Here is a 27,261-nt window from a genome sequence, read left to right on the forward strand (position 1 = left end):
ACTTTCGTTCGAAACGAGTAAATGTTTGTTGTTCGCTAGAAATTTCAATAATTTTAAAAATTTTAAATTAAAACGCTGTGAAATATTAACAATTGATTTTTATTCTACTAAATACTACAGTCGAGCCACTTTTAGTTCGTACTGTCGAAAAAAAATAAATAAATTAAATTTAAAAAAATAAAAAATTCAAGCATTGCTCTAGTCTGCCAAAAAAATTATATACGTTTTCATCATGCAACGCTTAGTAAGAATATATGTTGTATCAATTGTTGAAAACTACAATTCAATTCGTGAAACAAGTAAATAAATAAATAAATAAATAAAATTTCAGCACAAGCAAGTTTTTTCTATTCAATTTACTTTTTTTTCTTTAAATTAGTTGTTTTCTTTTTATATTTCTTTCTCTCCTTTTATTCATTTAATTCATTCATATATTTATTTTTATTTTTATTTCAAATTTTTTTTTTTTTTTTTTTTTTTTTAAAAAGTACTAGACTGTTCAATGAATTGACTCCATTTTCCTCTTAAATCGCAATGTTGGGACCATCATTCGATTTTTGGTTTCTTAACGGTATTTAAGCAATAAACCTTGCATATGCTACCTTTTTGTCAATCTTGTTACTATAACCTACTAACCGTGTTTGCCTCTCCCCATAATTATCCAAATCTTCATGAATCCATAACCGCTTTTTTAGGTGATTCAAACTTGAAATACACTTTTCCATGCCGCTTTAGCTAGCTTTTATCACTGAAACGTGCCCGAATGACGCCTACACTATTTGCCTTAAACTACTCTTAAAATCGGTCAATACTAGCTAGCCGTTAAACATAGGCACATGGAGCTAATCTTTGTTTAATATTGATAAGCTATATTGGATCAAGGTTTGCTTCAAACTTCCCTTCCGTTCGGAAAAGAGGAAGCCTTAATCTTATGGGCGGATCCTGTTTACAAAAAAATCCCCCTGTTCGGCAATTAACAATGCACTCCTAATCGAAAATGTCAAACATCATCACCTTGTAAAATTTATCAAATGAATTCATTTATCGAGCTTTTGAAATGTAAATAGTCCTCAATTGCTAAGGGAATGGTTTCCCCATCGCTTCAAAGTCGGCATGAAATCGAAAACTAGCAGATAGCCGGCATCTTTCCTCCCCTCTATTTTATTGTTATTATTATTTTCTTTTATTTCATTTACTTTTTCATCTATTACCTAATGATTGATGACTTATACATAGATAGCAATTCTTTCTTCTTTACTTGTTTATCAACTTTTGTGTAATGGTCGCAGTCTAATACCAGCACCGACGATCTAGTCAACATGTCATTCCATGATCGGAACAAAACAGTTAGATATCTAGTGTTCGGCATCGCTGAACATGACTAGTTCAAAAGTGTAGACTTGGGTGGATATTCCTTGTATCTCTTCCGTTTTATAACCATCAACTAAAATCCGTGCTTTTTCAATCAAAAGAAAAAAAATAACTCCGTTTTGATTGAACTACTTTCCTCAACTGTAAGCAACCTTGTTGTTTACATTTTCGAGTAACAGTTATATACAAAACTACATAACTAACTGTTTTGTTGTCTAAATTGTGTTTATTGAGTTTAAAATCATTTTACTATATCTATCAAACTTAGTCAACATATGAAAGATGTGTGTTATCTTTCTTTCATTACTTTGGGATTTAATCAAAAGGTGCTAGTTATGATTAGTTGGTAGTAAATCCCATCCGAACGTTTTAAACTTCATTTAGATACATTTTAAAAGCCCAAAAATGCTTGACATACTTGCATAATGAAAATCTCATAATTCATCACAAACCCTTTTATTTTTTCTCCAAAGAATTTACTCCTATTGTCTTTCTCACTTTTGATGGCGTTTATTGTTTTGCCATGGGCTATCACGAATTTTAGCAGCACAAGATTTTATAGAACATTAAGAAAACGACGCAGTTTGCCGAGGTCGTATTGCATTATATTATATTCCATTTGTTTAACATCTCTACAATGTATCAATGATACTTAGCAGTACAAAAAGTCTCATTTCTGAAAATGATTCACCCATATCTCAAGCTAATATTCTCGCAAAAACATTGAAGTACCCCCCAGTAATATAGAGGTTTCGGTGTTTGCTCAACGACAATTGATAGTGAAACGATAGTTTATCCTAACCCCGTCTGTTTACAAAGTGATTAACGTGAGCTTAGGGCAAGTGAGCAACCATGATATATGCATTGCTGCTTAAACTGATATATTTATGATCGAATAGTGTAATGCTGAATAGCCACTTTACACTAAATGGATTTCCGCGTAAAAATCGAGCCTCTGTTAATTAGTTTGTTTACGGAAACTGTTGTGTAATCCATAAAGGTAACACATCTCATCGGCATGTAACCTTGTATCCAGTTTACTTCTTTCGCCATAGCCGCTCTCTTTCTTTATCTTATTCACCTTTTCAAGACACTCATTGTTTTCACTTTTGATGCGGTTTTTCACAATTCATTAAATGTGGAAATAATGTTCTTGGTGATACATTTTTTTGAGTTGCAATTGCTGTAATAATTGTAATTGTTTACACTTTTACATATTTTCTTGGTTTTGTTGAATTTTAGCCATTCGTCCGTTCTTATATTTCGGAAGGTTATATTTTGATTCTGCTTCTCTTCCCCTTATTCATTTGTTTTGGAATGCAACCATCTGTTTCTGACTCTTCAGTTTACCTTTCTTCCGCTCCCACGAAGCCCATTGCTAGTGGAAGTGTCGCTACAGGGATAGACTCAATGCCATCTAAAGTAGACATAACCCCTTGCGATCTTTTGGAAAATAGTAAATCTTCGGCTCCCTTGTTTGTGGAATGTAATCAAGAATCTCTTCATTCCATCCCTGGTAGTTTACATCTTGTACCTGACGCTTCAATTGAAAGACTAATAGAAAAACATGGTGCAGTAAACTTATTGCGCCAATTGGCTAAAGATGTCGCTGAACGTGATTCGTTTATCTCTGATCTAAAGTTTCATTTCGAATCCAGAGAGTACGTCTTTCGTGAACTTTTACGTGAGCATGGTTTGGATCCTGTATTAGCTAATACAAAATTATCTCAACGCCATTCCGCTTCCTTCTTCCCTTCATCCCAAGAACCTTCTATTCCTGAAAACCCCTCCAGTCTTACGGGCGAAAAGCCTCATTTGTATGCAAGAATTGACTCTGCTATCAATGAACCATTTACTCCTTCAGATCGTTTATCGCCGTCATCTTTAGTTCCCCTATTAAAGTTACCTGCCTTAGATCATGCCGTGTCTTCTTCTTCCTCATCTGACTTGCCCTCGGATCCAAATTCAGCTTCGTATATTGCGTCGTCTAAACAAAAAGCTTCATCCCTTAAACTCACTAGCTCTTTAAAAAAATTCTACTCATGGACATCTTCTTCATCTCTGCAGCATACGAGAGAAAATCTGCATGATTCAACTTCATCATTACGAGATCATGATCCTTCTCTTTTAAGCTCCTCTAAATTTTTTAGAAGTTCTCCTAGATGTTCTACTCCTTCTGTATCTTCGACATTTGTATCCGCAACATCTGAACCAGAAGTTGAGACCTATTCCGTTTCAACAAAAAATTCCTCTAGCAATAAAAACCTTCGATCGTCTCTTAGCAAGCTATTGAGCACCTCAAATTTAAATAACAAGCCTCTTTCTCTTTCATCAACAGCACCTTCGATGCCTTCAATTGGTTCTGTGGAGTTGGGAAATATGATTCCTAAGGAAACCCAGCCGCCCTCAATGCGAAATGATTGGAAAGATTATTTAGATAATAATTCCAAGGAAATTCTCGATCAATTTGGTTTTTTACAAAAACGACCAAGTCACGACACCCCTTTATGTCCGGAGGACATAAAATTAAATCAGAAACAGACTCTGTCGTTCTATGAAAGCAATTATGGCTTGGTTGATGATTTTTTTGGCAACGAGTTAGATGGGCTCAACGATTCTCCATTGTTGCTAAATAAAAAAGATATTTTATTGGATATGAAAGAAAGTACCCGACAAAAAAACTGGAGCTTGTTTTTTCAACGCTTGTACAAAAAATATAAAATTACCGATGAGGATACAATTGGTTTACTAGGAATATCTAGCATAGGTGTTAAAGGGCGTCATGGTAAAAAAAGATGGCATAAATTTCGTGAACTTGTGAAAAATGGTGTTCCTTTGTGCTATAAAGCTAAAGTTTGGTTAGAGTGCTCAGGCGCTTATCAATTACATTCACCTGGCTATTATGAAGAACTATTATCACGTACTGATGAGGTTGAATCAGCGAGTGTTGCGCAAATCGATATGGATATTAACAGGACTATGGCTAAAAATGTATTTTTTGGAGGAAAAGGACCTGGAATCCCGAAATTACGACGAATTTTAGTTGCTTATAGCCGCCACAATCCACACATAGGCTATTGTCAAGGAATGAATGTTATTGGTGCCTTTCTTCTTTTATTATATGCTTCAGAAGAAGACGCGTTTTATATGCTAATGAGCATAATTGAAAACGTTTTACCTCCGAAATACTTTACTCCTGACCTGATGACTTCGCGAGCTGATCAGCTGGTTTTGAAAAGCTTTGTGAAAGAGTCATTACCGGAAATCTATTCCCATTTAGAATTACTTGGGGTTGATTTGGACGCCATTTCATTTCATTGGTTTTTAAGTGTATATACTGATACACTCCCTACGAATGTACGATAAGTGGTTTTGAAAGATTATTAAAGTATGAATTGTTTACTAACTACTTTTTTTTAGATATCTTTTAGAATATTTGACATGTTGTTTTGTGATGGTTATGTATGCTTATTTAGAGTTGCACTTACGATTCTAAAATCTTTAAAGCAACAAATTTTAGCATGCAATTCCTCTTCTGCCATCTACTCATTTTTGAGTGATTTGGTTCAATACTCTTTTCAACCCGATTCGTTTATTAAAGAGGCTGCTGATCGGTGGTCCAAACTTGTTACGGAAAAGAGTATTGAACGGAAACGTAACTTGGCTATTTCTTCGTTAAACTTAGCGGTCAATTATTGAGTTCTTTGTTTTGTTTTACTGGTTTGATTCGTGATCGTTGGTAAGTTATGATCTTTAATAAATAAAAAAGCTTTTTGTTGCCTCATGGGCATCTTATTCATTTTTATGTTGGGTTACTCATGAATATAATTTTTTAATGTTTTCCATCACTGTATACTATGACTGGGTTATTTTAATGCTGTTTCAGGAGTCCATTTCATTATAATTTGGAAGTATAGAATGTAAAATCTTTTTTGAAAACTCTTGTATGAAGCTAGGCAATCCATGCATAACTTTCACTTATAGTTTTTGATTTGTTTGGTTTAATAAACATAGACAGATTCTTGCTCTTCATATATTTTCCTGTATGCTATATAAACATTGCTCTTACGGTTTGTGAGGTACAACGATCGATAACGCAGTCGGTTATATTTCTAGTATATCATAAGTGTCAGTGTCTCAGTAATGTCATCCGGTGTACTTTCCGCCATACACAAAAATATCAGTGGAATTGAATTGTATTGCGACCGACTCGTAGCACTTTCAAAAGCAAATGAATGAACTTCATGATGGTGAGAGCTCTGAGGAAGGAAGGATCAATGTTGAAGATCACCTAGAAGAAGCTAAGAAAGATGACACAGGACACTGGAAACATTCCGGCACTGCCAAGCCATCCAAGTTTCGAGCCTTCATAAGGCTGCATTTTAAGGATAGCAGAAAGTTTGCTTTTTCTCGAAAGAAGGAAAAAGAATTGACGTCGGAAGATAGCGATGCTGCAAATCAATCACCTTCTGGTGCACCTGAGTCGCAGACCGAGGAAGAGTCTGATCGCAAAATTGATGGCACTGGTAGTTCCGCAGAAGGTGGTGACGGGAGTGGTACTGATTCAATTTCCGTAATAAAAAAATCGTTTTTTAAAAGTGGGAGGAAGAAGAAAGATGTTCCCAAGTCGCGAAATGTTTCTCGTAGTAATGGTGCTGATACCTCAGTTCAGCGAGAAAAGTTAAAAGATATTTTCAGTCCTCATGGGAAGGAAAAAGAATTGGCTCATATTAAGAAAACTGTTGCAACGAGAGCGAGAACATATTCTTCCAACTCTATCAAGATATGTGATGTTGAGGTTGGTCCATCTAGCTTTGAAAAGGTTTTTCTACTTGGCAAGGGAGATGTCGGTCGAGTTTATCTTGTTAGAGAAAAAAAGTCTGGCAAATTTTATGCCATGAAAGTTTTGAGTAAGCAAGAAATGATTAAACGCAACAAAAGCAAACGAGCTTTTGCAGAACAGCACATTCTTGCGACAAGTAACCACCCATTCATTGTTACACTTTATCATTCTTTTCAATCTGATGAATACCTTTATTTATGTATGGAGTATTGTATGGGAGGTGAGTTTTTTCGAGCTTTGCAACGACGTCCTGGCCGTTGTTTATCAGAAAACGAGGCCAAATTTTACATTGCAGAAGTTACCGCTGCATTAGAATACCTCCACTTGATGGGATTTATTTATAGAGATTTGAAGCCTGAAAATATTTTGTTGCATGAGTCAGGACATATTATGCTTTCTGATTTTGATTTATCTAAACAATCAAACTCTGCCGGTGCACCAACGGTAATTCAGGCCAGGAATGCACCATCCGCTCAAAATGCTTACGCATTGGATACAAAATCATGTATCGCAGATTTTCGCACAAATTCATTTGTCGGCACAGAAGAGTATATTGCTCCAGAAGTTATCAAGGGTTGTGGTCATACAAGCGCTGTTGACTGGTGGACTTTGGGTATTTTATTTTATGAAATGCTATATGCCACGACTCCTTTCAAAGGTAAAAATAGAAACATGACTTTTTCGAATATTTTACACAAGGATGTTATATTCCCTGAATATGCGGATGCTCCTTCAATTTCCAGCCTTTGCAAGAATTTGATTAGAAAATTATTAGTGAAAGATGAAAATGATCGCCTTGGGTCACAGGCTGGTGCTGCAGACGTGAAGCTTCATCCTTTTTTTAAAAATGTCCAATGGGCTCTATTAAGGCACACTGAGCCTCCGATTATTCCAAAGCTTGCCCCTATTGATGAAAAAGGCAATCCTAATATTTCCCATCTAAAGGAAAGTAAAAGTTTGGATATTACTCATTCTCCCCAAAACACACAAACAGTTGAAGTTCCCCTATCTAATTTATCGGGTGCAGATCATGGAGATGATCCCTTCGAATCGTTTAATTCAGTTACTGTGCATCATGAGTGGGATTAGGTCATTTTCTTTTCTTCCTGTAACTTGCATATTGATGGTAATTTTTCGCACGTCTATGATATTTTTCTCATCTTTTTGTTTAATCAATCCATTATTAAAAGAGCATTTGCTGACTTCATTCATTGCATATATTGATACGTTGTTGAGGCACAAAATATTTCGCTTAACTAGATTCTCCTTTTCACCACAAAGTCTTTCTTTTTTCTACCTTACTTTTACCAGATTCAGACATGCTTTCTCTATTTTCAATAGGAAGTTAAATAAACTTCTAGACAGAATATAACATATACCATTCTAATAACATATTTTGTAAAATAACCAAAAACCACCTTAACAAAATTACCATTAACTAAACCGTCTCTATATCGTAAACGATATGTGACACTCGTGGTGAAAATGATTTGACACAATTTGTAACACAAACTGTATTTTTAGCCAACATTTTTGAAAAACATGAATTCACTTCAGAAGAGTATGTTTCGATATCTTCATCTTTTACGTTCTCATGAACATGTATAAAGGAATGTGATTCTCGCTTTAAAATTGAAGTAGCGGTTGACCAGGATTTTTCACTAGAGGGGAGCATTCCCAAATTTATATGTCGAGCAGAAATATTCATTTTGGAGAACCTTTCAGCTGCATAAACGTTGCTTTCCAAAAAAACTACAATACGATGAGTTCCTACTTTAAATTCATAGTTTTCTCCATTTCGAACTACATAAATAGACCAGCCATTTTTCAAAGCAGCTCTCCTTAACGCTTCAACACTCCATGGATTAATTTCCCAGCAAAAAACTGTTGAAGCTCCCGCTTTAACGTAAGAAAATGTAAAGTACCCTATACCAGCGTAAAGATCTGCAATAATTTCGTCTTTAATGTAACTAAAATTAAGTACTCTGGCCTTTTCAATCGAATTACCACGAGAGAACATCGTATAAAGAGGAGCCCATGTCTGATAAATACCGTTTTGACGACAACTTACCCAAAATGCTTTTTGAAAATCCTGTTCAGAGGGGTTGCCATCAATTAGCACTCCAAAGTCACCGTATAGCGGTTTCAATGACAATGGTCTTCTCATTACATCCCCCACAGGAATAGGTTCATTAATAGCAATATGTGATACGTTCCATTCTCTAGCAAAAATATCAAATAAACCAGCTTTGACATCGACGTTTGCATAAGACTGAAAAAAAAGATGCCATTCTTTAGTGCCAAAACTGTTTAAAGATAATAGAGCTAACGGAGGATAAATGACAAACCTAGATGGAACGGGATATTGTTCTTCACTCACAGTTGTGTGAAGGATTTGAGATACATAGCGAAGAACTTTAATCTGCAATTTTTCATCTGTTTGAACAGATTTTACCTCCTCTTCGATTAAATAAATTCTTGGGCAATCTAATATATCTTTAGGAAGGTCTTCTTTGTTATAAGAAGTTGGAATAAGAACGCACTTTTTGAGAAAATCTGCTTCAAATTGATTGCTGTAGGTGTCAACTAATTTAGGTCCCGAAATGATCCCAATATTTTTAAGAAACTTATTTTTATTTTGAACAACATCCTTCCAGTACTTTGCTTCAGACTTTTGTACTAGAAAAGAAATCATGAATAAGTTGGAAGAAATGAGGTTAGGAATAGTACACGACAATTATAAACTTTGCGAGAAATTCTTAACTTCAAGATACAACCTTTGTCAATGTCTAAAATGTTAGAAAAATAGCTTCAAATATTTAAAAATGACGATTTAAAGTCATGAAATTAAAAGTTATTATAAGATTTTATGACCACAAAAAATTCAATCAATATAACCTTAAAATAAGTAGAGACTTACCAATATACTTTCGACGTGATGAGATTGAGGAAATAGATCAAATCCGCGAATTTCGTCTATTTTGTAAGACCGTCCTTTTTCTTGACTCAGCAAAAAGCCAACGTCACGAGCTTGTGTATGTACATTGCAAGAGATATATACAATTCGATATGGACTATATTCCAAAAGTTGATTCAAAAAGGATTGGTCACATCCTTTTCTGGGAGGATCAATTACCATAGCAGTTTCATTAGGAGGTGTTTCAATGCTCTATTTTAATGTGTCAGTTTCAAGCCTCTAAAATACACTTATTCCTTACCGAAAATATTTTTTCTGCTTGTCCGACTATAAATGTCGCATTCGAAACATTATTTCTCTTGGCATTTTCTTCAGCATAACGAACGCTATCTGCTGAAATCTCCACGCCAATTACAGAAAGAAAGCCCTTTGAACATGCCACACTAAATAGTCCAGAACCGCAATAAGCATCCACAAAGTATTTGGGCCTTTGATGTTCTTTTCGTCCAAATGGGTTAAGCAATTGTTCACGAACATAGCTGGTGAACTTTTCCAATATAGAATTATTGTTCTGAAAAAAGGCGCCTGCTGGAAATGTAAAACTTAGATCACCAAATTGCTCCCTAACAATCATCTTATGGTCCGTAATAACACAATGCTTGCCGTCCTCTGTTGCGGAATCTCTCATTAGAATAGTAGCTCCTCGCTTAAACGTATTAGCACGACTTTGAACATCTTCAATAATTTTCGGATATTCTTCATTGATGGTTTTTGTAGCAATTGGACATTCTTCTATGTCCATTACTCGTCTTCTTCCTTTTTCTTGGAAGCCAATAATTAATGGTCCTTTAGTACCACCTTTCGGTACATCGAAATGTGGTGTTATTTTTGTACGATAATTATACTGAAGAGGGCTTCCAACAGTGTCTTTTATAGCAGGAAGTAAAGAAGAGTCGAGTTTAGAGTAGTACTGAAAAGCTTTCTCAACTACTCTTTTTTTTTGAAGTAACTGTTTATCATAGGATAGCATTTGATACTGACAACCTCCGCATTTTGCAAAGTACGGGCACTTTATAAGGGTGTCATCCCTATCTTCAGACGGGGAAATTACTTCTAAAAAATCAGCCAGTGCATAAGTGCTAATCGGTTAATAAAGGTTTAACGGAACACTTGAATTTTTTTTCCATGCTCAGGAAGATGAATTAGATTCAAAGTATGTGTTCAAAAGCTGGGCATGTTTAAAATTCTTTAAATTTACTTACTCAGCTAGAAAATGCAATTTGGCTTTCACGATATCACCTGGAAGTGTAAAGGGTACTACTACTGCATATTGATCATTGCAAACAAGGCCAATTCCATCACCTGTAATAGTTGGTTAGTTATTTTTAAATTTATTTAGAACATTAAAAGGATTTTTCAAATACGACTGATATGAAGCTCACATAAAAAAACGAAGCTCGCCATCAAGAATACGGGATTAAGAACTTACCAGACGAGCTCAAATAACTAATTTTGACCTCTATTTCTTGAAAGCGCTCAAAAGGCACATTTGCCAAAACGGGTTTCTCAATCAAATTTTCAATTTCTAACAGCAAGACATGACCGGAACTTCCCTCTTCGACTGGCTTTTTAGCGCGCCTTTTTGAAAGTTTACGAGCTCTCTTATTAGCAGCTTCCGATATAGAGGAAATAGCTCTTGTTTCTTGGGCCATTTTATGAGTAGGGTGAGATGGCGTAGGAAGAAAACGAAAACGACAAATTTTCAGAGTCCTCGCACTGAGTATGTTTTGTATACACAGAAAATTAATCATTTGCTTTGAACGTAAACCATTTGTTAAATATTTCAAACAATATGGATACATGTGGAACATCCAATCATCAGCGTTACATATACTTTAGTATGTTGTTTTCATTATGGAAAGTTGCAGCAATGAAGTGTTAGGAACTTGACCTAAATATTAATATTCTCTATTAATGTAATAAATTAATTAAAGGAAAATTATGGTTAATGTGAACTTGTTAGTTGAGAAAAATTTAGGATAACTAAAAGTAAAAAAAAAATATTTGAGCAGTGAAGATGTGAACGATTTGACAGATATTAGTTAAATGAGCTTTGAAAGAAAGCTAGACACAAAGATTTACTGACATCTGCTTCAACCATCTGAGCAATACCAAATTGTACTGTGTATACACTATCCTTGGTAGACGCGTTTACATTCACCTACAGCAACTACGTGAATATCGTTAAAACTAAGATTTCGATAAATGAAGAAATTGAGTCACAGTTTCATAGGAATACGTTAATTGTTTACTTAACGTAAACGATCATGTTACTGAATTTTGATAGAGTAGAAAGTTATCGAAGTTATCTGGTTTGAAAGAAATAGTGTGGATTTTTCAGTTGCTTTTAGTCAATTTAAAAATTGCTAATAGTTAGGAAGTACAACGCGTATTTGAAATTTGGAAATAGAAATATTATTTCATTATCCACGGAAAACAGAACAAGAGAATCTAGGCTGAATTTCATTGATCGGTACAAAGTACTAATAACAATATTCAACTTTCAACTCGAGACATTACAATCAGAAATTGTGTGAAATATAGAAGGTAAGCAATGTTAGGTTACAACGAAAAAATAAGTCATAACTCAATAATTGATGTTAATGGAGGTGATTAGGAGAGAAACGGGTTTCTTTCGTCTATAGAAATGACAACATTTCGCAGAATGCGTGCTAGCTTTTGAATGTAAACTGATTGATACAAGCATTTGAAATTCTACAGCACACCAATAAATTTATTGCTATATACAACGTTTATTCCTTGCGTTTCATCGTGATTTATTCAGTTTAGCATATGTCGATGGGTATTCAGTAGTATAAATATCACAATCCATAAAAGCTTACTTACTTATTTTTAAAGAATTAAAAATATTGATCTCATTTATTGATATAAAACGTATTATCCAACTGCACTGCGACCTCTAAACTTGATGGATCGCTTATAGGCTTCATGACTTGCAGTAACGCAACCACTTAATTTCACTGATATCCCCATCTTTTGTTTTCTAGGAAAGTCCAAGTTTTGAATGTTGCCATATAGGGAAGAAAATGGATGTACAAACTCTCATGGCTGCTAGGTACATTTAAATTAGAGTTCCTGCCAAAACATACTAACATTGATAAAAAGTGCAGGTGCTGTTGCAAGTCGGCTTCTGTGTCACCCAATTGATACAATCACTGTTCATAAGCAAACAATTGGAAAATTCTCTTTTAAGACAATGCCTTTAAAGGCTTATTACAGAGGGTTACCTATATCTTTGACTTTAATTACTCCGGCTACTTGTCTCTATCTTTCTACTTATGTTGAAGCAAAGCGACGATTTAAACCAAGCGTCGGCGAAGGTGCCATTTTATACTCTATATGCGGTATGACAGCTGAAGTAGTCAGCAGTTTTGTTTGGACTCCACTGGAAGTCATTAAGGCGCGAACTCAGATATCTCAAAAAGGAAGTGTTATAAATACAATATCCACGCTTGCTCGGTCAGAAGGTTTAAAGGGGTTTTATCGAGGCTATTGGATGGTATGTGAATCTTTTTTATTTATTTATTAAATTTTCTTTAAATGAGAATCTAAACAATCTAAAGCTTTACGGCCTTTGGGGGAAATTAAAAAACAAAAATAGACTTAATCAAATTTTTGATTAATCTTTTGTTAATTCTCTTTCTAACTTAAATTATAGGGAGTCGCAATTTATCTGCCTACCACCGTTAGTTGGTGGGTATGCTATGAAGAATCGAAAAAGTACTTACAAAAGCAATCCAATTGGGATATCTCAGTAATTGCTCCAATATGTTCAGCTTTAGGTACTGTTGTAGCTACTACTATCTCAACCCCTCTTGACATTGTTAAAACTCGATACCAAGTGGCTACTTCATCAGCTATGCGTAAAGCTGAATACGGCCTCCAAGCTGAAAAGGAACTGGGGATTTTGGAAATAGCCAAACTTCTGTTCTCAAAACATGGAGTTAAAGGCTTTACTCGTGGGCTTTTTACGCGAATGTGTTATATTATGCCATCAGGCATGATCTCTATGTCTGTATTTGAATCTTTCAAAAGTAAAGACATCGACTAAAAAATTCCTTTTCTATGTTTTTTTTTCATATGGCATGCCTTATTTTTGTTATACCGTGAAATAACCTTCGTCTCGTTTAAGTTTAGTTTCTTATTAGAACATCCATCGTAGCATTCGCTAAAAACACAACACCAACGTTGGATAAACATTTTGGTAAATGAATATAATTTAAAGTATTTATTGATTTAATGATACCTGTTTAAAATATTTAAGAGTTTAAAGACATTGTTTCCACTGCGTTTCATGAAATGTTGAAATCCGTCGGTACTAATGGTCGGAAAGTACCTAAAATAGCTTCGTTATGCAACTTTTTAAAATTTAATAAAAACATACACAGCAATCCAGATTTCTTGGCAATTGCTGAAAATTGGAAGTCATATTGGAAATCCCATTATCCGTTCGTCAAAAATGACAAAGGAAAGAAGAAGTATATACTAAGTATGTTCCCTTATCCAAGTGGTTTACTACATATCGGACATGTTAGGGTGTACACTATTTCCGATATCCTATCGAGATATTATCGGATGAAAGGATACAAAGTCATTCATCCAATGGGTTGGGATGCATTTGGTTTACCAGCTGAAAATGCTGCAATTGAGAACGGGATATCAGCTAGTTCTTGGACGTATGAGAACATAAAAAAAATGAAAGAACAAACTTACCATATGAATATTTATTTTGATTGGGACCGAGAGATTTCAACCTGTAATCCAGATTATTACAAATGGTCACAATATCTTTTCCTTCAAATGTTTCATAAGGGATTGGCGTACCAAGCAGAGGCCACTGTAAACTGGGATCCAGTTGATTGCACAGTCCTTGCCAACGAGCAAGTTGATTCACATGGGAGGTCCTGGAGGAGCGGTGCCATAGTAGAAAAGAAAAATCTTCGACAATGGTTTCTAAAAATTTCAGACTATTCAGATCAGCTGCTCGATGACCTTGAAACATTACCAAAATGGCCTGACAAAGTAAAGAAGATGCAGCGCAATTGGATTGGTCGAACTACGGGTTTTGAAATATCTTTTCCTTTGCTAAACGATAAAGAAACTCTTACAGTTTTCACTACTAAACCTGAAACAATAATAGATGTTAGTTTTATAGCTCTTTCAAAAAACCATAAACTTGTTTTACTAGAATCCCAAAAGGATCCTTCGTTGGCAGAACATCTTCGCAATGAATCCTTACTAGACAAAGGATATCAGCTCCCGTGCTTTGCAAAAAATCCAGTAACTGGCAAAGCTTTACCAATATTTTATGCTCCTTACGTTTTGGACTGTTATGGTACTGGCGCCGTTATGGGCGCACCTATTCACGACCGCCGAGATTTTGAGTTTGCTAAGCGTAATAACATAATATTTTCTAAAGAAAGTTGTATAGGTTCATATTTTACAAATGAGGGAAAAGAACTTTTGAATCATCATGATTCTTCGAATTTAATGGATATCAAGCAAAAAATGCTTCAGCAAAAGATTGTCAGTTACCTTGAAGAGAAGAAATTAGCCAAACGTGTTAAAAATTATAGACTCAAAGATTGGCTTATATCAAGACAAAGATTTTGGGGTACTCCTATACCAATGGTTCACTGCGAAACCTGTGGTGCTGTCCCAGTCCCTGAATCTGAACTTCCTGTAAAGTTGCCTGATCTTGATAAAATATATGAAAAAGGTACTTCGCCGTTATCAAATCTAGAAACATGGATGAAAACAACCTGTCCGAAATGTCATGGCCCAGCAACAAGAGAAACTGATACTATGGACACATTTGTAGACTCATCATGGTATTATTTTCGTTTTTTGGATTCTAAAAACTCGGAGCTTCCTGTAGGTTTAGCAAGTGCGTCCTCTTTGATGCCTGTTGATATTTATATTGGTGGCGTTGAGCATTCAATACTTCATCTTCTATATTCCAGGTTTTTTTCAAAATTCATGAAGGATATTGGGTTATGGAATGGTGATAAATATTTAAATGAACCATTTACTCAACTAATTACTCAGGGGATGGTTCATGGTCTTACTTATACAACGATGTCGGATGAACGAATACTTAATCCAAAAGAAGTCCAGAAAATTGGAGACGAATATTTTCTAATCAGTAATCCTAAAGAGAAAGTTCAACTTTCTTACCAGAAAATGAGCAAAAGCAAGCATAACGGTGTAGATCCGATACGTACTATTCAAAAATATGGCTCAGACATTATTAGAGCTTACATAATATTTTCAGCTCCAGTGGAAGGCGTACTCCTTTGGAATGAAAATGCAATAATGGGAACAAAACGGTGGTTAACCAAAATATGGAATTGTGTTCATCAGTTATTGGAACGTGAGAAAAAAATGTCTGATGCGATGAGACAAACGAAGTTAACTATTGTCGACGATCACAATAGCAGGAAACTCGAATCACAATATAATGAATTTATTTCACAATGTTCTGCTCATTATGAAAATGTATTTTCTCTCAATTTAGTAATTTCTGACGCCATGAAATTGACTAATAATATAGCAGATGCTTTAAAAAATAACAAAGTCAATATCGGAACAATTAAAGCATCTTTGGAAGTGCTTGTGAAATGTATTGCTCCAATAATACCTTGTTTTTCAAGTGAGTGTTGGTTGCTGCTAGGACATAATTCTTCCGTTTACTCTAACTGGCCCATTTCCAAAAATAAAAAGGAGAATATGGAGGAGCCCGTTACTATTCCTGTCCAAATTAATGGTAAGGTGAGATTTAAGATTGAAATGCCCAAACTCAATGATGAAAATGAAATACTAAATTTTGTGCTTGAGACGAATGATGGGAAACGTTGGCTCTCTAATAAAAAAGTTTTAAAATCTTTTGTGAAACAAAAAATCATCAGTTTAGTCACCGACTGAAAGTTGGTTGAGACACGAGCTTCATGTTTCAAAATAATTTTGATATTTACCATAACAATGCAATGTTGGTTGCGTAGTTAATTTAATGCTTAAAATTCATTTTGAATGAAAAATATCCTATCTTAATATCACAATGTTTTCTAGTAGCATAGCTTTTCTATCACTGGTATATTTAGGAATCTCTACGTAGTGGGATACTTCTCTAAACTACATACTAGTAAGAACGTCATCTGAAAGCCACATTAATCAACAGAAGAGAAACGTTTGTTTTAAAATCATAACTTAAGCTACTAATTTTTCTCTTATAAAAATTTGAAGATCTCTTTAGCCATGAAGTCTATGCTTTTGAGAGATTCGGTGAAAAAAGCGTCTCAGTTCCAAAGATCGTTGCACAGTGATCCTAACCAAGCTAAAATTCTGCTAGAGGAAAGAAGGAAGCTTCTTGAAGAAGCCAACTCTTCAGCTGACGAAAATGACTCGCATTCAATGGCTACTATCAAATCACATTTTGAAAGACTAAAACGAGATGAGCAACTTCTTAATGGCGTTTTGAAAAAATATGATGCGAAACAGGAAGTTCTATCTCCTGAAGAATTACGAGATGCACAAAACTTTTTAGAAATGCAAGAGGCAAACTCTTTAGACAATTCTATTAGAGGCACTAATGAGCTTCTTGAAAGAGCTTATGCTACGAGGGAAGACTTTGATTACCAAAATAGCGTCTTAGGAAATGTGACCAATCGCATAAACGGGGCGGCCATGTCAATCCCTTTTATTAATCAAATATTAAGGAAAACCTCGATCCGTCGAAGACGTGATTCTATCATTTTAGCTTTACTCATATCTGTCTTGATGCTTTTGTTCCTTTTTTTTCATTAAGTTGCATGTTTTATGAAACGTTTATGAAGGGCATTGATCCCGCCAAAGTTATGAATATGTCATAAAGGTTTAATTAAGATGAAATAATATAAAAGTCCTTTTACTTTTAACCAACGTTTTTATTTACCAAAAACTTAATCGCTGTCTTCAGGTTTTCAATTTCGACATTAGTTGGATCACCGGTTCCAAGCCAGCGAATTTTGCAGGAATCGTCAATTAAATACACATTTCCAACAAGTTTGTTGTTCCATCCTATTTCTGGGAAACTGAACTTATTGTCGTATGCTGTAATATATTCATTCTGCTAGTTAGCAAAAGGTTATAAATTTTGGAAGTAAATAAATCTATCTTATCAAGCGAACAAACTTGTGAGCAGCTTGGACAAATAATGCGTCTACTTACCCAGCACTTTTCTGGTATTGATCTTTTAACTTTTCCTATAAATATCTTCTGTAGCCAATATTTTATTAGATTGGATTGAACATTTGCATAACGAACTGGCAGATAATCAAATGGAGCTAGATGTTGAATCCAATTCCTACATTGGTTTTCTCCAAACGCGTTGCTAAATAATGCAAAGAAAAAGGGCGAGCCTTGCCAATCTTTATATAGCTCTTTGTACTGATTTCGTAATGACTTCCCATGAAAGTTGTACATCCATAAGGCGCTCTAAAACGTGTCAATATTTTTAAGCAATAAACTAATTTTTTTTCATTCTTATTTGAAATTTCCAGAAATGAATATTACTTTTAACCAATTGTTCATACCTTCTCCTTAAATAATCTTGGAGGACTGTAAAACAGCTTACCATTAAATCGACGAACTTCGTTGAAATCTTGAATAGTTGATCTCTTCATTTCATTCAGCAGCTCCTTCTGTCTTTGCTCAGGAGAAGATGTACTCGCGGGTTTGGTAAGTTTTTCCCATAATGTTGGCTTTTGGACTTCAGAAAGCATCGTCGGTTTTACCAGTAAACCTACTGGAATGAGAGCAGATGGGGCTTTTTCTTTTGTATCATTGAGACTTTTGGTGCTAAAAGAACGCAACTTGAACTGATGCTTAACAATCAACCTCGGAATGACTAAATTTTTTAAATAATTATATGCCATGTTTACCAATTATAGGTAGATTAAAGGGGAAATAATCTTTAATTTATTATGCGATTTAAGAAACGCAAGGATGAACTTAATTATTATTATAAACTTCAATAGATAGGTATAGCAGAAAGGAGCTGTTGTTACAGGTGGAAGTACTCTGACGTTAAAAATTCATATCTTAATTTTCATTTTGGTTTTTTAATTTGTTTTTGGACATTAGTATATATCTACGATAAAGGTTTTCTCCTTTTAATTTCATTGTAATATAATTCAAGACTAAAATTGGCTTTTCATTGGATTGCGAATCTTTCATTGAATACTATCTTTTCAACTTACATTGAACGTGCATGTAAGGATAGGAAATGGAATGCTGAGATAATGAACAATACAAACCTTTCTAATTAATTCAATGTTTAAAGCAAACTCATTTAGCGAAAAATTCTAGCTTATTAAAACAGCTGTCAACCAGGGCGTAGAGATTACAATATAAAGACCTTACTTACCCTTCTTAATGTACTACAATACAAAATCATAGTTAAAAGAGTAGCTTTTTACGTCCCTGCCGACTGTTTATGTAGATGCATGAAAAACTATGAGAATATAATTTAGTAATCGTTTATATAAGCTAATACGCATTAATATTATATTAATTCATAATGCTTAAAAATCAAAGCAATTTCAATTTCCAAGTGGGTTAGAAAGTACTAATGGGGGGTCCATATTCTCTTTAAGACATTACTCACTTGAATAGCAATTATGACTTCGTCTACTACCTCAAGTACTATGTGGGGGGGTTGACCACTTATGAAAGTGAACCTACTAAAGTAGTTAGTGATACAAAAAAATAACTAAGTGCGCAATAATTCTCCGTCAACAAATAAATCGTTGAACTAGTATTAGTATATTGGCGTATGTAAGCTAATATAGTCGTTGTTTGCGTAAAACGAATTCAAATGGCTCCCAATCTGTGTTAATACGTTATGTTATGTATGATATAAGCACATTGAACATATCGGGATGAGTCAGTACTATTTTATTATTAACAAAATTGGTTAGAATTGAATATGACAAGTTGAAGACTCAATCAGCTAAGTTTTGTCATAGATCGGATCGGAACAGGCGATTAACAGTGTTGTGCTGAAGAAAATAGACAACAATATGATCAATAGAATCAACATATAACAATTAATCATCATTCATCGAACGAATGCAAGCTTCGCGATTAAATAACCGCGAAAGATTTAGTGAACTAAATATTCTCTCAGCTTTTCATAAATAAATTAAAATTAAAACCCAAATATATTAGAAAAAAAATTAAACAAATGCCAATGAATTTAACAATTAGATCAGTTTACTTAATAAAAGTTAAGTATTGAACTTTCTGACCCTTAAAACAATAAAGAAGGATTAACAATAAGGATACGAAACATTTCAAGAAAACGGTAACTTCTAATCGCAATTGCTGCAGTATTAAAATGTAGCATGACGAGCGAATCTCAATCTTAAGAGTACACAACGAGGCAAAATGATTTTTTTATGTTGCTATCCCACACTTCTCAATACCGTTGGTAACTCATTAGTAATAGTGTTATTCTCACAAATCTCCTTAGCGGTGAAAATTCCAATTCCATGATTCATAATCAATTCTGCTAGGGGTAACTCATCAGTGTCATCTAAATCAACGTGATAAGGGATGTAATGCAGCATAGTCAAATTTTGAAGATAACTGCTTGTTTGTAGCATAGCAACAGGACACACTAATAAAGTGGATGCTTGAAACTCGGTTGTGTTTTCTTCAGGCAAATTGACGACTTTAACCTCTTCATAGTAAGTCTCCCAAAATTTTGATATCATTTGTTTTGTGGAGTAGTTATAAAGATGAGAGGTATTAATTTGGCTAAATTTTGGACGAGCAAGCATCCAAGTCGGAGCACTATAAATCTTCCAAAAATAAATAGTCGTGGGCATTTCCGGATTAAAATACAAATTACAATTTTCCATGGTTGTTACATTTCTCTGTTCGATAATATTTTTTACTTCCAAAACCGCAGGGATAACACCATTTTGATGCATTATGCCGAAGAAAACTGCCAAAACAACTGCATACATTACAAATAAAAATTTGATCCAATATGAACGAACTAGACATCCAGAGTTCACTATAAAAATAGAGGCTGCGGGTAGCAAAAACCTGGGCTCTTGGTGAGGAAACAGGGATAGTATGAAAACGGGGAGAAGCCATAACCAAGTTGCAGGTTTTCGAACGTCCCAAAGCTTTGGAACAAAAATCAGAGGACCACAAAGGAGTGGCATATTAGTGAAAAAATGTGTTAATCTTGAGTGCAATCCGTGCTGTGACAAATTTTCGATTTGAGAATTGTATTTTAAATTATTCCAAAATGTTATCACAAACACCCCATAAAACTTGTAGTCCTCGAGGATGCATGCTAAGACAGTTGCAAAAGAAACTGAAACAAAAATACATAAGTGCAAAAAGATGCTAATCCAGTTAGTGTTTATTCCATAATATATTTTTAATTCAATTTAAAAATCAAAATCACTTACTCTTTCGGATTGTTCACGTTCTTTTTAAAACATCGAACAGAAAAATAGATATAGGGGGCGATCACAAAAGCTAAAAAAGTGATTCTTGTGAAAAATCCTAATACACTAACAATTGCAAGCAAAAATGTATATAAATAACTAATTTTCTTGTTTAATGGCTGATTCTTGTTAGTTAAGAGTTGCCAGCTATTAACTTACCACACTATTCAACTTCGAAAGAAATAGTATAGTTAAAAAAAAGAAAATCGTTTCAATTGAGTTTGTAAAAGTATGTGTTTGAAATGTAGTAGCCATGAAGGATGAGGAATATAAAAGCAATGCACTCCATCTTGCGTTCAAAGGTACGATGTTCCAAATACTCAAATCTGCCAAAATTAGTCAAGGAAGGAGGAAATAAGGTTTGTAGTAAATTCTGAAATAAATTCCAAATTTATCAGAGCTTAATATTCGCCAATGTACATACCTATTAACAAAGAGATCAAACACATATAGAGTCTAGTGAACAACAAAATAGGATACGGAGAGCAGTTCGCTTTTGGATATGTAAGAATTTCGTTCAATTTAAAATACACTTACATTTGCAAATACACCGGCAAAGCAAGAAAATAGGTAAAAGCATCACATTCAAAGGAACTACAGACCGAATTGGTTTTTTAGTAGTAAATTCCCATGGAAGTTCCACTTTCCAGCCAAATAATTTATCTTTATATTAGTCATAAATTGTTGAAGAATTGTAATATACTTGCGAATATTTGAAACGATTGTAAATGCTCATCCGGATGTATGTATGAGCTGCCTTGCGAAAACCAAAAGCGTAAAATTAGGAGAAAAGTATAAATTATAGCATATTTACGGTTTTTAAACATCCTTAATCTCAATGGATAAAGCACGGGATTTATTGCTTCAGTGTGCAATGGATTACACGATGAAGATATAACGAGATATTCCGAACTATATATGTTTGTTATGAAAAAGGTTTGCTAAGCGAAAATGTAAACAACTCTTGGTCGACGGGTATATGTTTAAGAATACACGAAGCATACAAAAAGTATACGTTAAACTAATGTTTCAGTAAAATAATTGTACTAGAAGAATTGCAGGTCTTATTACATTTTAAATTAATCTAACTCAATACCCAAAACATAATTAATTTTAAACAAATCTAATATTAAAAGCCGTATTTTGGATCAACGATGGGGTAAAATCAATCACTAAGTATAAACAATGTCAACTCTCTTTAAAAAGGGCAAAAAGTTAATAAACTATAAACGAAGCCAAACGTAACATCAAAGATAAAAAATAATACAAAACCCTAAATGCAAAACTGTGCAAATACTTGCATCACATTGCAAAAGGAAATATAGTTAGACACCCATTAATCACAGGTGCAAGCAAAATGTCTTGCTTTGGAAATTAAAACATCATTTTTGTTTGCTTGTCGAGGCCACTGCTGTCTTTCTGGATGGCGGAACTTGAATTCCTCGTTCTGTGGCCGTGCGAAGACAATTTTGTCCAACTTCACTTTTATAATGTCGGTTAAGTGCATCCATGCGAGCAAACCTCTGATTGCAAGTGACACATGCAAAGGCTTTAATGCCAGTGTGTAACTGCTCATGTCTCCGTTTATCATGCTGTCTAGCAAATGATTTCTTACAAATCGAACATTGAAAGGGACGGTAATTTGTATGTGTATTCATATGACTTTTCAAATTATAAGCCCTAGTAAAACGCTTATTGCAACCAGCAAATGTACAAACGTAATTTCCTTGAGACTTAGACTCTGACTTTGCTTTAGACGAAGACGAATTTTCCGATTTGTTTCCTACTAGCGAATTCAATGATCGACTTCGAGGACGAGTATTTCTAACTGACAAATAATCGTTCGACTTAGAATTATCATTCTCTATTTTTCCCAGCAGTTCGGTATCTTGGTTAACAGATAGACATTCAGAAGAATGTGAAAAGTGAGTATATAATTGAGGTATGGGCTCATAAGCATCAAATCGTGAGCCAGCACTATTTGATCGATGACGAGCCGTATATGTGGGTGACATTTCAGGAGCACAAAGATTAGCGTTTTGTAAGTCATAAGAATTTTCATTCATAGCAGGTTGACCAGATACTGGAGATGCAGACTGGCTATAAGTGATACTAATGTCTGTTTGAAGAAGAGGATTTGCTGGCAAACTAGGTCCAGATTGGGATTTGGAAGGAGATGAAGGTACTACATTAATTTGTGGGGTACCCGAAAAGTTGTTTGAATCATAATTCAAAACGGAATTGCTTAAAGCGGTAGGAGAAATAGGGTCAAAAACGTGTGTTGTTAAAGAGGCATCTGCATGGTCCTCAGAAAAAGGAGAATTTACAGAACGAATAGTAGATTCTCTAGCATTTTCGCTGTTTAAAGTCCTTCCGGAGTTTGGAACAAGATATGGGGATGACTGGTGAGAAAATTCAGCGGAAGGACTGTTCTCAAATATGAAAGAAGGTGTGGAATGGTTAGACAATAAATCAACGGAAGGATTCAAATTGGTATTATCCGTATCAAAATCTATACCAGTGTTGCTTTCACCAGGAGACGCGTTCGTAAAGGCCCCCAGGCTCCCGGAAGAAGGTGGTTGAAGGTAGTCAGCAAAAGAACCGGTTCCGGTAATATTTTGTTGATTCTCCATCAATAAAGATGGATCTTCAAAATCAACAGAAGGAAATCTCTCTGAATCAACTTCAGTTCCAGATGCCTGTGACATTACATCAACAAAATTAAAAGCATCGGCTTCATACAGAGCACCAACAGAACCTTGTAAATATGGAGAACTCGGATTTGAAACAGATCCTGAGGGAAGGAAGGATGTTAATAGCTGAGGCGATGAAGATGGAGAAATTTCAGAAGCCGCAATTGCACGTGAAACTGGTAAGAACTGAGAAGAATCGATATTTGAAGACGGAATACCAATATTAAACTCATAAATGGATTGTCGTCTTGAGCCAACATTGTTAACAGTAAAGTCGTTGGCGTTATGAGTAGAACTCGAACCTTGAGTCAAGTCAAATGCTTGCGGACTATTTGATGGATTACTTAAAGGGCTAACGGAGTTTTCAAATACCGCTTGACTACCGAAGCCACTGACTGAAGTATCGTTCAGTTCTGTAAATGAAAAAGTAGGTACATTCCCGGTTCGAGGATAAGAATCATATTCATCGGATTTTGAAGACGTTTTAAAAGGCTCGGAGGTGTTGGGATGGAGGTGCTGAATATTATTTTTAGAAGGATTGGAAATTAAAGAAGAAGAAACTTCAGACGCAAGAGTATCCTCAAAAAGGGGGATATCAGCAAGCGAAGTGTCATTCATGTACGTATGCAACTCGCTAGAGCCTCCAAGATCCGGCTTTGAAAGGTTATCGTATAAAGAAGAAGGATTCAAGTCTTTGAATCTACGATTCGCTTCTTCTGACCTTTGACGCTCCATCGATGAAATTCATCAAATAATTAACTTTTGGAACGGTACGCTCTCAAAAATATTGTCTGAAGACTCACCAACTCTCTTTAATTGAATGGTTAGACAAATTATTTTTCAAAAAGCCTATAACGTGAATTTTTTGACCGAATAGTAGAGTAAAGCTGGTTTGTAGTAATAAATTGGATAAACCAGCAACACCAAGGGTGTGAAATTTATTAGTGGAATGAATAATTAATTACCAAAAGTATCGTTTAATAAACGAAAAAATTAAGACTTGAGGTCGTCAAAGTTAATCCAGTGCTTCACAGGATTTGATCAGATAACGACAGAATTTCTTGATACAAAATTTTGTATTTTGGAATAATGCGCAGGATAAAAGTCTGAGAAGATTGATGGTTAGTACAATATAATTGTTAGCTAAGCAACGTCAAAAAGGGCATTAAGCAATACAAATGAGAGGAGAGAGTGCGACAAATGAGATTTTCACAGATCGAAATGAGGAAGTAACCTAAAGGACAGCACAAGAGAAAACCCTTTAACGATTAGGAAAAATTGCAAAATTAGGTAGACAAGTATACAAGCGCAAATCGCTAACTCGACATGAAAAAAAACAGAATAGCCTCAATATACTACAGCGTCAGCTAAACGCTTTGATTTTCACAGAAAAAAAAATGATAGTTTAATAAATGGCCAGCAGATTATATATTTACAACGGATGAATTGCTAAATCATCAAGATATTTCTGCGATGTAGTGGTAAAGGATTGCACAAGACGTGATCGGGTAACGAATTTTAAGTAACACGCAGTTTAAACTTGAAGTTAGTATGAAGCAGCAGGATGCTAAAGAACAGTTTGCTAAACAAATTAAAAACAAAATATAATAAATTTCCATATACAAAGGATCCCAGTTAAGGAGTTCCAGAAATGAAAAAAAATTGGTTTTTGAAGGATATTCATCCAATTTTCTATTGAAAATTTACTGGACTTACTAAAGGGTGGCGACTTGTGTATAGTAAAGTGATGAGACATGTATTTTATACAAAGCACAAATAGCTAAATAACATGAATGTATGAAAATTTGTTTTATTTATTGAGCGACATCAAATATATATTCTAGTTTAAGGGGTAGGAAGCAAAGCCACATACTTTAAAGTGCCGGTTATTAGTTGAAGGCGTGCCCAAATGTAATACCACTTACAACATGGAGAACTTCCGTAGGCTTGTCAAGAAGCATTAAACCCCAAAGCTTGAAATTCATGAAATTAGCTTTTCAACACCATCCGAAACTCATTAGTGGGGAAGCAGAATAAGGTGTAGTACTACTTATAAATTGTGGAATAATTCTAAGTTGAAAACATAAAGTACTATAAATTATATGTAAGAGACTTCAAACCACCATGCAATTCTGACTATTGATTATTTTTGAAGAATCTTCTCTCACGATACGACGGACGGCGGCTTTGACGAGTTCCAGGCTCTTTGGTGCAGAGGCTTAGTTGAATGTTGTGAACGAAGCGGTTCATATCGGATACTTCAACCGATGTTCTGTCAACTAATATATATCATATTTGCAAATATCAAGAGCATTTCTTGTATTAGATTACCTAGATGCAGAAAATCCCAATTGTAATGCAACGAAATTGCGTATTGTAATAAATGGTATAATAATCTTATTAAGTATTTGTACTTCGTAGCAAAAGATGACTATATTGTGTTGTAAGAGCAACCTATACACCTCGTTTCGTAAGTTCTTTGATGGCGGAAGCTTCATGAGAAGCTAAAAATTCATAGTATTCTTTCAACCTCTGAAAGACTGATTCTCCGTTCCATAAGTCAATCCCTTCACTATTTTTCGTGTGTGCCGGCAAACCGTGTTGTTGAATGACAAACGAAGCGGCTACAGTAGCTTTAGCACAAGCTTCTATAATATTACCCGTCCTATAATACTCCAAGATTGCAGCTCCACAAAAAGCATTACCAGCCCCAGTGGTATCTAAAACGCTTCCGTTTTTCATTTGTACACTTGGCAAATGAAGAATTTCTCGCACAGGGACAACTGCATCGCTTGTAGCGTTGGTACTACTCGTGCATGCACCAATTAAACAACCATCGGACCCATTTCGAAGAACAACCCATCCTTGAGAATCGTGCCCAATTTGGAATTCTTGAAACGCAGATACAAACTCTTTGGCTCGAGATTTGCTTTCGCTAATATCTATACCCAGAAGGTTGGCAGAGTCCACCTCGTTTGGAGAAAATATATCACAATACTTTAAGGCTTTTTGTAAAATATGCCAGTTTTCCGGTAAACAGGATTCAGGCGTTGGCTCCCATACGATTTTAGGACGATTTTTTAGATTTCCATACTTTGCCAGTTCCTCACACACAGAGACAAATGTTTTAGGATTTGTAATAATATGAATTGTTTTTGCATATATCAATCCTGTTTCCAAAAGATCAGGAGCACGAATTGGCTTTTTAGGTGTAAGGTATTCAAACAATCGAAAACCATTGTCCCTGAGACGGTTGTAACCATATGTAGTTTTTCTCCAAGGCGTTTCTCTGTATACAATTCCAGTATGTAAATCGTTTAATTCATCGAGGATCACCTGCGGGAAATCAGAGCCTTTGTCAACAATCATTCCCAGTTGTTGACTTTCGGGTTCAGACGTCCAGAGTCTAGCACCAATCAATGCTGAAAATAATGTGTTAATTATTATTTTAATAATAAAAATATTGGACGCAATGCATCTTTTTTCTAAGGGAGAGGATTTCAACCTTCGATAAACAGATATGCTTCACCAATGAAGTTCGCAAATCGCTCCGCTTAAAATTTTAAAAAGAATTAGACACTTACCAAAAGATCCTGCACCTCCAATAATATCTTTAATCTTCTTTCCGCCGTCGAATTCAATTTCATCTATAATAAACATGCCTTGCATTCGTTAGCACTTATATGTGAAAGTTTTTACCAGTTGTGACGAATTCCACATCTTTCGAAGGATAATCCATTTTGTTAATCCCAAAAAATTACTGTAAGTTGTTTTTTTCTTAATTATAAGAACATATATTGCTTTAATGTTGGTGCATTAAAAGTCAGAGTTAGCGAACATCTGCAGATAATC

At 34.9% G+C, this 27,261-nt stretch overlaps 11 protein-coding genes and 20 long non-coding RNA genes across 31 annotated transcripts; 17 read left to right on the forward strand and 14 right to left on the reverse strand.

Moving 5' to 3' along the window:
* Positions 1 to 402: 402 nt before the first annotated feature.
* SPOM_SPNCRNA.2332 lies at positions 403 to 1,418 on the reverse strand. The gene has a single exon (NR_191700.1). It is a non-coding gene; the product is annotated as a non-coding RNA (long non-coding RNA).
* On the forward strand, positions 506 to 2,483 carry SPOM_SPNCRNA.680. Its single transcript, NR_151047.1, has one exon. It is a non-coding gene; the product is annotated as a non-coding RNA, possible alternative UTR (long non-coding RNA).
* On the reverse strand, positions 1,635 to 2,227 carry SPOM_SPNCRNA.2333. Its single transcript, NR_191701.1, has one exon. It is a non-coding gene; the product is annotated as a non-coding RNA (long non-coding RNA).
* On the forward strand, positions 2,442 to 5,226 carry SPOM_SPAC4G8.04 (GTPase-activating protein). Its single transcript, NM_001018462.3, has 2 exons — positions 2,442 to 4,728; positions 4,792 to 5,226. Exons 1-2 carry the CDS (start codon positions 2,689 to 2,691, stop codon positions 5,068 to 5,070), a joined length of 2,319 nt encoding a protein of 772 aa, NP_593064.1. The 5' UTR covers positions 2,442 to 2,688; the 3' UTR covers positions 5,071 to 5,226.
* SPOM_SPNCRNA.2334 lies at positions 2,580 to 3,708 on the reverse strand. Its single transcript, NR_191702.1, has one exon. It is a non-coding gene; the product is annotated as a non-coding RNA (long non-coding RNA).
* Positions 4,810 to 6,585, reverse strand: SPOM_SPNCRNA.2335. The gene has a single exon (NR_191703.1). It is a non-coding gene; the product is annotated as a non-coding RNA (long non-coding RNA).
* Positions 5,520 to 7,646, forward strand: ppk14 (serine/threonine protein kinase Ppk14). Its single transcript, NM_001018463.3, has one exon. It carries the CDS (start codon positions 5,603 to 5,605, stop codon positions 7,301 to 7,303), a length of 1,701 nt encoding a protein of 566 aa, NP_593065.1. The 5' UTR covers positions 5,520 to 5,602; the 3' UTR covers positions 7,304 to 7,646.
* On the reverse strand, positions 7,630 to 8,927 carry trm12 (tRNA 4-demethylwyosine alpha-amino-alpha-carboxypropyltransferase Trm12). The gene has a single exon (NM_001018464.3). The coding sequence runs from the start codon at positions 8,907 to 8,909 to the stop codon at positions 7,653 to 7,655; it is 1,257 nt and encodes a 418-aa protein (NP_593066.1). The 5' UTR covers positions 8,910 to 8,927; the 3' UTR covers positions 7,630 to 7,652.
* Positions 7,718 to 8,053, forward strand: SPOM_SPNCRNA.2336. Its single transcript, NR_191704.1, has one exon. It is a non-coding gene; the product is annotated as a non-coding RNA (long non-coding RNA).
* SPOM_SPNCRNA.2337 lies at positions 8,091 to 11,078 on the forward strand. The gene has a single exon (NR_191705.1). It is a non-coding gene; the product is annotated as a non-coding RNA (long non-coding RNA).
* On the reverse strand, positions 8,980 to 10,867 carry trm2 (tRNA (uracil(54)-C(5))-methyltransferase; the record flags this gene model as incomplete). Its single annotated transcript, NM_001018465.3, has 5 exons — positions 10,621 to 10,867; positions 10,394 to 10,493; positions 9,433 to 10,270; positions 9,135 to 9,383; positions 8,980 to 9,003 (listed from the first exon to the last, which is right to left on the reverse strand). The coding sequence occupies exons 1-5, from the start codon at positions 10,841 to 10,843 to the stop codon at positions 8,980 to 8,982; spliced, it is 1,434 nt and encodes a 477-aa protein (NP_593067.2). The 5' UTR covers positions 10,844 to 10,867.
* An 83-nt stretch (positions 11,079 to 11,161) lies between the features above and the next one.
* SPOM_SPNCRNA.2338 lies at positions 11,162 to 11,512 on the reverse strand. Its single transcript, NR_191706.1, has one exon. It is a non-coding gene; the product is annotated as a non-coding RNA (long non-coding RNA).
* Positions 11,164 to 12,223, forward strand: SPOM_SPNCRNA.159. The gene has a single exon (NR_151048.1). It is a non-coding gene; the product is annotated as a non-coding RNA, possible alternative UTR (long non-coding RNA).
* Positions 11,644 to 12,503, reverse strand: SPOM_SPNCRNA.2339. Its single transcript, NR_191707.1, has one exon. It is a non-coding gene; the product is annotated as a non-coding RNA (long non-coding RNA).
* SPOM_SPAC4G8.08 (mitochondrial iron ion transporter) lies at positions 12,162 to 13,478 on the forward strand. Its single transcript, NM_001018466.3, has 3 exons — positions 12,162 to 12,267; positions 12,318 to 12,711; positions 12,871 to 13,478. The coding sequence occupies exons 1-3, from the start codon at positions 12,239 to 12,241 to the stop codon at positions 13,261 to 13,263; spliced, it is 816 nt and encodes a 271-aa protein (NP_593068.1). The 5' UTR covers positions 12,162 to 12,238; the 3' UTR covers positions 13,264 to 13,478.
* SPOM_SPNCRNA.682 lies at positions 12,780 to 13,354 on the reverse strand. The gene has a single exon (NR_151049.1). It is a non-coding gene; the product is annotated as a non-coding RNA (long non-coding RNA).
* Positions 13,380 to 16,304, forward strand: SPOM_SPAC4G8.09 (leucine--tRNA (Leu) ligase). The gene has a single exon (NM_001018467.3). The coding sequence runs from the start codon at positions 13,512 to 13,514 to the stop codon at positions 16,134 to 16,136; it is 2,625 nt and encodes an 874-aa protein (NP_593069.1). The 5' UTR covers positions 13,380 to 13,511; the 3' UTR covers positions 16,137 to 16,304.
* Positions 13,785 to 16,315, reverse strand: SPOM_SPNCRNA.683. Its single transcript, NR_151050.1, has one exon. It is a non-coding gene; the product is annotated as a non-coding RNA (long non-coding RNA).
* Positions 16,316 to 16,326: 11 nt separating this feature from the next.
* Positions 16,327 to 18,251, reverse strand: atp10 (F1-F0 ATPase assembly protein). Its single transcript, NM_001018469.3, has 3 exons — positions 17,783 to 18,251; positions 17,418 to 17,684; positions 16,327 to 17,316 (listed from the first exon to the last, which is right to left on the reverse strand). The coding sequence occupies exons 1-3, from the start codon at positions 18,122 to 18,124 to the stop codon at positions 17,122 to 17,124; spliced, it is 804 nt and encodes a 267-aa protein (NP_593071.1). The 5' UTR covers positions 18,125 to 18,251; the 3' UTR covers positions 16,327 to 17,121.
* Positions 16,341 to 18,399, forward strand: gos1 (SNARE protein Gos1). The gene has a single exon (NM_001018468.3). The coding sequence runs from the start codon at positions 16,467 to 16,469 to the stop codon at positions 17,013 to 17,015; it is 549 nt and encodes a 182-aa protein (NP_593070.1). The 5' UTR covers positions 16,341 to 16,466; the 3' UTR covers positions 17,016 to 18,399.
* Positions 18,400 to 18,801: 402 nt separating this feature from the next.
* Positions 18,802 to 21,604, reverse strand: smp3 (alpha-1,2-mannosyltransferase). The gene is made up of 6 exons (NM_001018470.3): positions 21,420 to 21,604; positions 21,254 to 21,379; positions 21,141 to 21,209; positions 20,876 to 21,042; positions 20,678 to 20,835; positions 18,802 to 20,612 (listed from the first exon to the last, which is right to left on the reverse strand). The coding sequence occupies exons 1-6, from the start codon at positions 21,541 to 21,543 to the stop codon at positions 19,655 to 19,657; spliced, it is 1,602 nt and encodes a 533-aa protein (NP_593072.1). The 5' UTR covers positions 21,544 to 21,604; the 3' UTR covers positions 18,802 to 19,654.
* SPOM_SPNCRNA.2340 lies at positions 18,950 to 19,363 on the forward strand. Its single transcript, NR_191708.1, has one exon. It is a non-coding gene; the product is annotated as a non-coding RNA (long non-coding RNA).
* Positions 19,416 to 19,841, forward strand: SPOM_SPNCRNA.2341. The gene has a single exon (NR_191709.1). It is a non-coding gene; the product is annotated as a non-coding RNA (long non-coding RNA).
* SPOM_SPNCRNA.2342 lies at positions 19,956 to 20,733 on the forward strand. The gene has a single exon (NR_191710.1). It is a non-coding gene; the product is annotated as a non-coding RNA (long non-coding RNA).
* Positions 20,905 to 21,326, forward strand: SPOM_SPNCRNA.2343. Its single transcript, NR_191711.1, has one exon. It is a non-coding gene; the product is annotated as a non-coding RNA (long non-coding RNA).
* A 153-nt stretch (positions 21,605 to 21,757) lies between the features above and the next one.
* Positions 21,758 to 24,892, reverse strand: prz1 (calcineurin-responsive transcription factor Prz1). The gene has a single exon (NM_001018471.3). It carries the CDS (start codon positions 24,142 to 24,144, stop codon positions 22,099 to 22,101), a length of 2,046 nt encoding a protein of 681 aa, NP_593073.1. The 5' UTR covers positions 24,145 to 24,892; the 3' UTR covers positions 21,758 to 22,098.
* Positions 22,388 to 24,307, forward strand: SPOM_SPNCRNA.2344. Its single transcript, NR_191712.1, has one exon. It is a non-coding gene; the product is annotated as a non-coding RNA (long non-coding RNA).
* Positions 24,893 to 25,188: 296 nt separating the features above from the next.
* On the forward strand, positions 25,189 to 25,773 carry SPOM_SPNCRNA.684. Its single transcript, NR_151051.1, has one exon. It is a non-coding gene; the product is annotated as a non-coding RNA (long non-coding RNA).
* Positions 25,225 to 27,234, reverse strand: SPOM_SPAC16C9.01C (carbohydrate kinase). Its single transcript, NM_001018472.3, has 3 exons — positions 27,109 to 27,234; positions 26,994 to 27,071; positions 25,225 to 26,831 (listed from the first exon to the last, which is right to left on the reverse strand). Exons 1-3 carry the CDS (start codon positions 27,146 to 27,148, stop codon positions 25,864 to 25,866), a joined length of 1,086 nt encoding a protein of 361 aa, NP_593074.2. The 5' UTR covers positions 27,149 to 27,234; the 3' UTR covers positions 25,225 to 25,863.
* On the forward strand, positions 25,778 to 26,625 carry SPOM_SPNCRNA.685. Its single transcript, NR_151052.1, has one exon. It is a non-coding gene; the product is annotated as a non-coding RNA (long non-coding RNA).
* On the forward strand, positions 26,928 to 27,141 carry SPOM_SPNCRNA.2345. Its single transcript, NR_191713.1, has one exon. It is a non-coding gene; the product is annotated as a non-coding RNA (long non-coding RNA).
* Positions 27,235 to 27,261: the final 27 nt, after the last annotated feature.

This window comes from Schizosaccharomyces pombe (genome assembly GCF_000002945.2).
Source record: "Schizosaccharomyces pombe strain 972h- genome assembly, chromosome: I".
NCBI classification, from domain to species: Eukaryota; Fungi; Ascomycota; class Schizosaccharomycetes; order Schizosaccharomycetales; family Schizosaccharomycetaceae; genus Schizosaccharomyces; species Schizosaccharomyces pombe.

Coding starts and splice junctions, on each gene's coding strand:
- SPOM_SPAC4G8.04 (NM_001018462.3), top strand. CDS start 2,689: ATGCAACCATCTGTTTCTGACTCTTCAGTTTACCTTTCTTCCGCTCCC. Junction 4,729..4,791: donor CTGATACACTCCCTACGAAT/GTACGATAAGTG, acceptor ACTTTTTTTTAG/ATATCTTTTAGAATATTTGA.
- ppk14 (NM_001018463.3), top strand. CDS start 5,603: ATGAATGAACTTCATGATGGTGAGAGCTCTGAGGAAGGAAGGATCAAT.
- trm12 (NM_001018464.3), bottom strand. CDS start 8,909: ATGATTTCTTTTCTAGTACAAAAGTCTGAAGCAAAGTACTGGAAGGAT.
- SPOM_SPAC4G8.08 (NM_001018466.3), top strand. CDS start 12,239: ATGGATGTACAAACTCTCATGGCTGCTAG. Junction 12,268..12,317: donor CAAACTCTCATGGCTGCTAG/GTACATTTAAAT, acceptor ATTGATAAAAAG/TGCAGGTGCTGTTGCAAGTC. Junction 12,712..12,870: donor TTTATCGAGGCTATTGGATG/GTATGTGAATCT, acceptor CTTAAATTATAG/GGAGTCGCAATTTATCTGCC.
- SPOM_SPAC4G8.09 (NM_001018467.3), top strand. CDS start 13,512: ATGTTGAAATCCGTCGGTACTAATGGTCGGAAAGTACCTAAAATAGCT.
- gos1 (NM_001018468.3), top strand. CDS start 16,467: ATGAAGTCTATGCTTTTGAGAGATTCGGTGAAAAAAGCGTCTCAGTTC.
- atp10 (NM_001018469.3), bottom strand. CDS start 18,124: ATGGCATATAATTATTTAAAAAATTTAGTCATTCCGAGGTTGATTGTT. Junction 17,685..17,782: donor CAAGATTATTTAAGGAGAAG/GTATGAACAATT, acceptor GACACGTTTTAG/AGCGCCTTATGGATGTACAA. Junction 17,317..17,417: donor CAATACCAGAAAAGTGCTGG/GTAAGTAGACGC, acceptor GCTAACTAGCAG/AATGAATATATTACAGCATA.
- smp3 (NM_001018470.3), bottom strand. CDS start 21,543: ATGTTTAAAAACCGTAAATATGCTATAATTTATACTTTTCTCCTAATT. Junction 21,043..21,140: donor TTTGATCTCTTTGTTAATAG/GTATGTACATTG, acceptor TAATTTTGGCAG/ATTTGAGTATTTGGAACATC. Junction 20,613..20,677: donor AACGTGAACAATCCGAAAGA/GTAAGTGATTTT, acceptor TAACTGGATTAG/CATCTTTTTGCACTTATGTA.
- prz1 (NM_001018471.3), bottom strand. CDS start 24,144: ATGGAGCGTCAAAGGTCAGAAGAAGCGAATCGTAGATTCAAAGACTTG.
- SPOM_SPAC16C9.01C (NM_001018472.3), bottom strand. CDS start 27,148: ATGGATTATCCTTCGAAAGATGTGGAATTCGTCACAACTG. Junction 27,072..27,108: donor TGTGGAATTCGTCACAACTG/GTAAAAACTTTC, acceptor AACGAATGCAAG/GCATGTTTATTATAGATGAA. Junction 26,832..26,993: donor TGGAGGTGCAGGATCTTTTG/GTAAGTGTCTAA, acceptor CATTATTTTCAG/CATTGATTGGTGCTAGACTC.